We start from the raw sequence: 9,991 nt of genomic DNA on the forward strand, positions 1-9,991 counted from the left end.
ACCGGCGATCGGGGTCACCGGCCATCGGGGTCACCGGCGATCGGGGTCACCGGCGATCGGGGTCAACGGCGATTGGGGTCAATGGCGATCGGGGTCACCGGCGATCGGGGTCACCGGCGATCGGGGTCACCGGCGATCGGGGTCAATGGCGATCGGGGTCAAGGGCGATCGGGGTCAACGGCGATCGGGGTCAATGGCGATCGGGGTCAAGGGCGATCGGGGTCAAGGGCGATCGGGGTCAATGGCGATCGGGGTCAACGGCCATCGGGGTCACCGGCGATCGGGGTCACCGGCGATCGGGGTCAATGGCGATCGGGGTCAAGGGCGATCGGGGTCAACGGCGATCGGGGTCAACGGCGATCGGGGTCACCGGCGATCGGGGTCAATGGCGATCGGGGTCAAGGGCGATCGGTGTCAACGGCGATCGGGGTCAACGGCGATCGGGGTCAAGGGTGATCGGGGTCAACACAGGAGGAGGAGCAGGAGCAGGAGGAAGCGTGAGGAGAGCAAGAGAGCCGCGGCCACCTCCTCTATGGTGCCTATGCCAATGGCGCTGCCTCTGCGTCCGTGCTTTGCGGGGCTCTTCCCTGGAACGAGCAACGACTGACAGGGGGGCAAGAGGGGGGGGGCAAGAGGGGGGGGGCAAGAGGGGGGGGGGCAAGAGGGGGGGGCAAGAGGGGGGGGGGGCAAGAGGGGGGGGCAAGAGGGGGGGGGGGCGCGGTCGGGGGCGAGACGCGCGGGTTAGGGGGTGCGTGTCCACTTGCGATTGTGTGTCTGTGTGTCTGTGTGTGTCTGTGTGACTGTGTCTGTGTGTGTCTGTGTGTCTGAGCGGTGGTGAGTGAGCGGTGGTGAGTGAGCGGTGGTGAGTGAGCGGTGAGCGGTGGTGAGCGGTGAGCGGTGGTGGTGAGCGGTGAGCGGTGAGCGAGCGGTTCCGCCACTCACGATGCCGGCGGCCCTGGCGCTGCCGTCGCTCACGCTGTGGCTGATGAGCGGCGCCCCGTGGCTGGAGGACGAGGCCAGGGTGGCCGCCCCGCCACCGAGGGGGGCCACGCCACCACCGGCCCCCCCCGCCGCATTCTGCTTCTTCACCGCCGCCCCCATGGCGTCCATCGACTGGCTTCGCCCGCGGATCACTCGCTGAGGCCGCGGAGGCAGACGGAGACAGAGAGACAGAGAGAGACAGAGAGAGACCGAGATAGAGAGGGAGGAGGGAGGAGGGAGACAGAGAGAGACAGAGAGAGAGGGAGGACAGAGAGACCGAAAGACAGAGAAAGACAGAGAGAGAGGGAGGAGGGAGAGAGACAGAGAGAGACCGACACACAGAGAGAGGCAGAGAGAGACAGAGAGAGACCGACACACAGAGAGAGGCAGAGAGAGACAGAGAGAGACCGACACACAGAGAGAGGCAGAGAGAGACAGAGAGAGACCGACACACAGAGAGAGGCAGAGAGAGACAGAGAGAGACCGACACACAGAGAGAGGCAGAGAGAGACAGAGAGAGACCGACACACAGAGAGAGGCAGAGAGAGACAGAGAGAGACCGACACACAGAGAGAGACAGAGAGAGACAGAGAGAGACCGACACACAGAGAGAGACAGAGAGAGACAGAGAGAGACCGACACACAGAGAGAGGCAGAGAGAGACAGAGAGAGACCGACACACAGAGAGAGGCAGAGAGAGACAGAGAGAGACCGACACACAGAGAGAGACAGAGAGAGACAGAGAGAGAGAGAGACAGAGAGAGACAGAGAGAGACATATACCGAGAGATAGGCAGAAACAGTGAGAGAGGGAGAGACAAAGACACAGAGACACAGAGACATGAAACTCAACTATTGGACGATGTTTATTTTACCAGCTACCTGGCTATCACCAAATGCTAGCTAAACAAAGTGGCACACCGCCATAACGACCAAATTTACAGCAGCCAAAGACTCGAAACGCGTCACGTTCAGTCTAAATGTGGAGGGGAAATCCGGAGGATCCGGAGAGAAATTCCACGTGACCACGGGAAGAGAGACGCCGCAAACTCCAAATACACAGCAGCAGTAGCCAGGGTCAGGGTCAGGATGGAACCCACGACCTCCTGTACACCAGGCGAGGTGGTTAACATCTCAACGGGGTGAGAGAGAGACACGCAAACTACAAATATACAGCAGCAGGCGTCAGGGTCGGGATCGAACCCACGACCTCCTGTACTCCAGGCGAGGTAGTTAACATCTCACCACCATTTTGGATCCAGCCGGAACCAAACCGGAACCAAGCCGGAACCAGTGTCTCTCTGTGTTTCTCTCTGTCTCGCCCTCCCCATCCCGTCCCTCCACCCCACACCGCATACACACCGGGGAGAAGACATCGGACGCGGTACCTTGAAGGACTCGAGAAAGCCACCGCCACCACCACCGCCACCACCGGTGCCGGTGCCAACGCCGCCACCGCCGGCGCCGTTCTCGGCGCGGTCCTCGTCCCCGGGGCCCCCGGGCAGGCCCAGCACGGCCTGGCTGCGGCGTGCCAGCTCCTCGTGCAGCGTCTCCAGCAGCGCCGCGCGCGTGCGCTCCTGTGCACGCAGACGCAGACGCACACACGCACGCGCTTAGACACACACACACAGGCACGCGCACAGACACACACACACAGACACACACGTAGACACACACGCAGACACACGCACAGGCACGCGCACAGACACACGCAGACACGCACACACAGACACACACGTAGACACACACGCAGACACGCGCACAGGCACGCGCACAGACACACACACAGGCACGCGCACAGACACGCACACACAGACACACACGTAGACACACACGCAGACACACGCACAGGCACGCGCACAGACACACGCAGACACGCACACACAGACACACACGTAGACACACACGCAGACACGCGCACAGGCACGCGCACAGACACACACACAGGCACGCGCACAGACACGCACACACAGACACACACGTAGACACACACGCAGACACACGCACAGGCACGCGCACAGACACACGCAGACACGCACACAGACACACACGCAGACACGCACACAGACACACACAGACACACACACAGACAGACGCACAGACACAGACACGCGCGCAGATACCCACACAGACACGTACTTAGGACATACACACAAACACGCGCACAGACACACACAGACACGCACACAGACACACGCAGACACAGACAGACACACACACGCACAGACACAGACACGTACTTAGACACACACACATACACGCGCACAGACACACACAGACACGCACGTAGACACACACATAAACACGCACAGACACAGACACGCACGCAGACACACGCACAGACACGCACGCACGCACAGACACAGACACGCACGTAGACACACAGACACACGCACAGACACACGCACACGCACAGACACGCACGCAGACACACGCACAGACACACACACACACAGACACACACACAGACACACACATAGACACACACACACACACAGACACACACACAGACACACACACACAGGCACACACGCAGACACACACACAGACACACACACAGACACACACACAGACACACACACACAGACACACACACAGACACACACACAGACACACACACAGACACACACACGCAGACACACACACAGACACACACACAGACACACACACAGACACACACACACAGGCACACACGCAGACACACACACAGACACACACACAGACACACACACACACACAGACACACACACACACGCAGACACACACACACAGACACACACACAGACACACGCGAGCAGCCCTCTACGTGGGTGCGACGCAGCGACCGCCGAAGCGAACATCCGACGGTACGACGACCACGACCACACGAGCGAGTGATTGACCGACTGACTAACCAGCTTACGAAGTGACTGACTGACCAACTGCCCGACTGACTGAGCGACTGAATGGCAGACCAAACGTCTGGCTGACTGACAATTGAACAAACGAGCGAGTGACGGACCAACTTACGGACGTGCTGACTAACCAAAAAACCGAGCATCTGGCCGACTGATGACTGACCAATCTGCTGCCAGAACAACCTGACTGACAAAGCGACCAACGGATCGAACATCCAACTGACAATGACAATAACGACGACGACGACGACTTGAACGTACCGTGAAGCGTGCGAACCGCGAACGCGGTGCAGCGACTTTCGGTCCACGGACCGCGGTAAATGTCCCGGCCAACGCGTGGCCGGGGCGGAAGCCGGCAGCCCGGACGGAGGGGTACACCGGGCGTGGTGTGACGTGGTGTGACGCGGGCGTGGTGTGACGTGGGCGTGGTGTGACGCGGGGCGTGGTGTGACGTGGGCGTGGTGTGACGTGGGCGTGGTGTGACGTGGTGTGACGTGGGCATGGTGTGACGCGGGCGTGGTGTGACGCGGGCGTGGTGTGACGCGGGCGTGGTGTGACGTGGTGTGACGCGGGCGTGGTGTGACGTGGGCGTGGTGTGACGTGGGCGTGGTGTGACGCGGGGCGTGGTGTGACGCGGGCGTGGTGTGACGCGGGCGTGGTGTGACGTGGTGTGACGCGGGCGTGGTGTGACGCGGGCGTGGTGTGACGTGGTGTGACGTGGGCATGGTGTGACGCGGGCGTGGTGTGACGCGGGCGTGGTGTGACGCGGGCGTGGTGTGACGTGGTGTGACGCGGGCGTGGTGTGACGTGGGCGTGGTGTGACGTGGGCGTGGTGTGACGTGGGCGTGGTGTGACGTGGTGTGACGTGGGCGTGGTGTGACGCGGGCGTGGTGTGACGCGGGCGTGGTGTGACATTGTGTGACGCGGGCGTGGTGTGACGCGGGCGTGGTGTGACGCGGGCGTGGTGTGACGCGGGCGTGGTGTGACGTGGGCGTAGTGTGACGTGGTGTGACGCGGGCGTGGTGTGACGCGGGCGTGGTGTGACGTGGGCGTGGTGTGACGTGGGTGTGACGTGGGCGTGGTGTGACGTGGGCGTGGTGTGACGTGGGCGTGGTGTGACGTGGTGTGACGTGGGCATGGTGTGACGCGGGCGTGGTGTGACGCGGGCGTGGTGTGACGCGGGCGTGGTGTGACGTGGTGTGACGCGGGCGTGGTGTGACGTGGGCGTGGTGTGACGTGGGCGTGGTGTGACGTGGTGTGACGTGGGCGTGGTGTGACGCGGGCGTGGTGTGACGCGGGCGTGGTGTGACATGGTGTGACGCGGGGTGTGGTGTGACGCGGGCGTGGTGTGAGCGGGCGTGGTGTGACGCGGGCGTGGTGTGACGCGGGCATGGTGTGACGTGGGCGTGGTGTGACGCGGGCGTGGTGTGACGTGGGCGTGGTGTGACGTGGGCGTGGTGTAACGTGGTGTGACGCGGGCGTGGTGTGACGAGGGCGTGGTGTGACGTGGGCGTGGTGTGACGCGGGCGTGGTGTGACGCGGGCGTGGTGTGACGTGGGCGTGGTGTGACGCGGGCGTGGTGTGACGTGGGCGTGGTGTGACGTGGGCGTGGTGTGACGTGGTGTGACGCGGGCGTGGTGTGACGCGGGCGTGGTGTGACGCGGGCGTGGTGTGACGTGGGGGGGGGGGGTACCTCGAGTTTGGCAAACTTGTCGGCGCGGGTAGCAGGCGTGCTCGGCGTTGATGAGTTTGGTGAGCAGGAACTCGCGAAATTCTTCCCCCTGAAGTCGGAGCGAGTTCAAAGGTCGGAGGTCAACGCGCGTTGGGGGGTCATGCGGGGGGTCACACGAGGTCGCGTGGGGTCACGCAAGGTCACACGAGGTCATGCAAGGTCACACGAGGTCACGCGCATGACGTGACGAAGGCTGCCCAGGGTTGACGGGCGTCGAATGAGGGAGGGGACGGGGAGCGAGAGACGCGAACGAGCGGACGACTCAATGAGTTGAGAAACGTACACACGCGCCCGAATTCATTCCACGAATAGACGGAGCAGCAGAGCAAACGAGCGCTTTCACGAAGCAACCAACCGGTGAACGAGCCGACATTCGAACGAACCAACGTGACGCACGCACGCACAAGCGAACGAAGAAGAAATTGCGCGCGTATCAGGAGCAGACGCGTCTGTCCCGCAGCGCGAACACAAAGAGCGAGGGCGGCGTGCCGCCTGTGATAGAGTCTTCGCAGCGGAGACACCTTTTTGAAGATGGGCGGGTTGGGCAGAGGTGGCTTGAACTCCGGCACGTCGTCCCGCGCCGTGATGGACAACTGTGGGGGGTGGGGGGTGGGGGGTCGACACAAAACGGCACGGTGAGAAAGAAAAGGAAGAAGAAAAATCATCGCCGACTGTGGAATGTATTTTGAGCGAAGACGAGAGGCGGTGGGCGATTCGCGCTCACGGTCAGCGACACCGGTGACGATTGCCTGTTACACACCTGTACAGGCAAGCACACCTGTACAGGCAAGCGACACCGATGACGATTGCCTGTACACACCTGTACAGGCAAGCACACACCTGTACAGGCAAGCACACCTGTACAGGCAAGCACACCTGTACAGGCAAGCGACACCGGTGACGATTGCCTGTACACACCTGTACAGGCAAGCACACCTGTACAGGCAAGCGACACCGATGACGATTGCCTGTACACACCTGTACAGGCAAGCACACACCTGTACAGGCAAGCAACACTGGTGACGATTGCCTGTACACACCTGTACAGGCAAGCACACCTGTACAGGCAAGCGACACCGATGACGATTGCCTGTACACACCTGTACAGGCAAGCACACACCTGTACAGGCAAGCAACACTGGTGACGATTGCCTGTACACACCTGTACAGGCAAGCACACCTGTACAGGCAAGCGACACCGATGACGATTGCCTGTACACACCTGTACAGGCAAGCACACCTGTACAGGCAAGCAACACTGGTGACGATTGCCTGTACACACCTGTACAGGCAAGCACACCTGTACAGGCAAGCGACACCGGTGACGATTGCCTGTACACACCTGTACAGGCAAGCACACACCTGTACAGGCAAGCGACACCAGTGACGATTGCCTGTACACACCTGTACAGGCAAGCACACACCTGTACAGGCAAGCAACACCGGTGACGATTGCCTGTACACACCTGTACAGGCAAGCACACACCTGTACAGGCAAGCGACACCGATGACGATTGCCTGTACACACCTGTACAGGCAAGCACACACCTGTACAGGCAAGCAACACCGGTGACGATTGCCTGTACACACCTGTACAGGATTGACTGCACGTGGGGTAAATGTCATGTTGGGCAAACCGGACGAATGATCAGCACGAGACTAATAGAACATCGGAGAAATATTAGATTCTCCCAAATGCAACTGTCAGCAGAACACGCGTGCCAACAAGGACACTCAATTGATTTTGATAATGTTGATGTTTTGTGCAAAACTAGCTACTACTGGCCAAGACTAATTAGAGAATCTATCGAAATTGAAGGAAATCTAAATAACTTTAACCGTTCGGATAGCTACCGCCTTAGTGCTGCGTGGAAGCGAATCATCAAGTAACACATTATTTAAATGCGTGCCTACAAAGGGCAGCGTAACTTCAATAGGGATTACCGTTGGTAGGGCTATTTAAATAAACACTATTGGCAGGAAGGACAAGATCAAAGGGCTCGCATAATGCGCATGCATAATGTACGTTGACCCAGTAATCACCCCCCCTCCCCCCCACTTTGCACAAGAGCGCAGAAGCGTGGTCACCACATCTACGCCTCTATGTAACGAACGAATCAGGTGGACTTCTCCACAAATCTGGCTGTCGCCTGATGAAGCTAGTTGTAATTACTGGCGAAACGTCGTACTCAGATTGTAAATGTTGTGGCTTGGCTCTCAAACACACCGGTGTGCTGTACTAGTATACTACACTATACACTACACTATACACTACACACTACACTACACTACACACTACACTATACACTACACTAACTATACACTACACTATACACTACACTATACACTACACTACACACTACACTACACACTACACTACACTACACACTACACTACACTATACACTACACTATACACTACACTAACTATACACTACACTATACACTACACTATACACTACACTACACACTACACTACACACTACACTACACTACACACTACACTACACTATACACTACACTATACACTACACTATACACTACACTATACACTGCACACCAGTGCTGTACTAGTACACTACACTATACACTACACACTAGTGCTGTACTAGTACACTACACTATACACTACACTATACACTACACTATACACTACACACTAGTGCTGTACTAGTACACTACACTATACACTACACTATACACTACACTAGTGCTGTACTAGTACACTACACTATACACTACACTATACACTACACACTAGTGCTGTACTAGTACACTACACTATACACTACACTATACACTACACTATACACTACACACTAGTGCTGTACTAGTACACTACACTATACACTACACTATACACTACACTATACACTACACACTAGTGCTGTACTAGTACACTACACTATACACTACACTATACACTACACACTAGTGCTGTACTAGTACACTACACTATACACTACACTATACACTACACACTAGTGCTGTACTAGTACACTACACTATACACTACACTATACACTACACTATACACTACACACTAGTGCTGTACTAGTACACTACACTATACACTACACTATACACTACACTATACACTACACACTAGTGCTGTACTAGTACACTACACTATACACTACACTATGCACTACACTATACACTACACACTAGTGCTGTACTAGTACACTACACTATACACTACACTATACACTACACACTAGTGCTGTACTAGTGACAAATTGGCCACGTTCTGTTCACGTGACAACCCTTACTAGACTATGAGATCTCTTTTACCAGTGGCAAAATATAATGGTAGGTTTTTACCCTTTTAACTGGTACAAAACTGACACCTTTATTCAAGGCATCATGTTTGCAATGACCACAACACAAGTAGTCAATAAAGCAAACAAAAAGAAGCAACTCTGATAAGGATAATAATATGCACTGTCCTTGAAGTTGATTGGCCCACACCCGAGACGGCTTTCTTTAGAGCCTAGTCCCCATTGGTGTAGGGCCAGATGACACCAGAAGGCGTACAACTCAAAAACAGTGCAATATCAGAGTATTGAGAGTTCGGGGTAAACATTTACACTATGAGATCTCTTTTACCAGTGGCAAAATATAATGGTAGGTTTTTACCCTTGTAACTGGTACAAAACTGACACCTTTATTCAAGGCATCATGTTTGCAATGACCACAACACAAGTAGTCAATAAAGCAAACAAAAAGAAGCAACTCTGATAAGGATAATAATATGCACTGTCCTTGAAGTTGATTGGCCCACACCCGAGACGGCTTTCTTTAGAGCCTAGTCCCCCATTGGTGTAGGGCCAGATGACACCAGAAGGCGTACAACTCAAAAACAGTGCAATATCAGAGTATTGAGAGTTCGGGGTAAACATTTACACTATGAGATCTCTTTTACCAGTGGCAAAATATAATGGTAGGTTTTTACCCTTTTAACTGGTACAAAACTGACACCTTTATTCAGGCATCATGTTTGCAATGACCACAACACAAGTAGTCAATAAAGCAAACAAAAAGAAGCAACTCTGATAAGGATAATAATATGCACTGTCCTTGAAGTTGATTGGCCCACACCCGAGACGGCTTTCTTTAGAGCCTAGTCCCCATTGGTGTAGGGCCAGATGACACCAGAAGGCGTACAACTCAAAAACAGTGCAATATCAGAGTATTGAGAGTTCGGGGTAAACATTTACACTATTACCATTATATTTTGCCACTGGTAAAAGAGATCTCATAGTGTAAATGTTTACCCCGAACTCTCAATACTCTGATATTGCACTGTTTTTGAGTTGTACGCCTTCTGGTGTCATCTGGCCCTACACCAATGGGGACTAGGCTCTAAAGAAAGCCGTCTCG

The 9,991-nt window shown here is 55.6% G+C and overlaps 1 protein-coding gene across 1 annotated transcript in view; it reads right to left on the reverse strand.

The window, feature by feature from the left end:
* The window catches only part of RAP1GAP (RAP1 GTPase activating protein), a 206,650-nt gene that overhangs the window by 17,707 nt on the left and 178,952 nt on the right, over positions 1-9,991 (reverse strand). The window contains 6 exon segments of the mRNA XM_078611272.1: positions 526-603; positions 943-1,137; positions 2,369-2,557; positions 5,571-5,597; positions 5,599-5,658; positions 6,131-6,328. Coding sequence (XP_078467398.1) covers positions 526-603; positions 943-1,137; positions 2,369-2,557; positions 5,571-5,597; positions 5,599-5,658; positions 6,131-6,328 — 747 coding nt within the window.

Source organism: Lampetra planeri, chromosome 36, assembly GCF_965212315.1.
Source record: "Lampetra planeri chromosome 36, kcLamPlan1.2.h2, whole genome shotgun sequence".
In the NCBI taxonomy this organism is placed as follows: domain Eukaryota; kingdom Metazoa; phylum Chordata; class Hyperoartia; order Petromyzontiformes; family Petromyzontidae; genus Lampetra; species Lampetra planeri.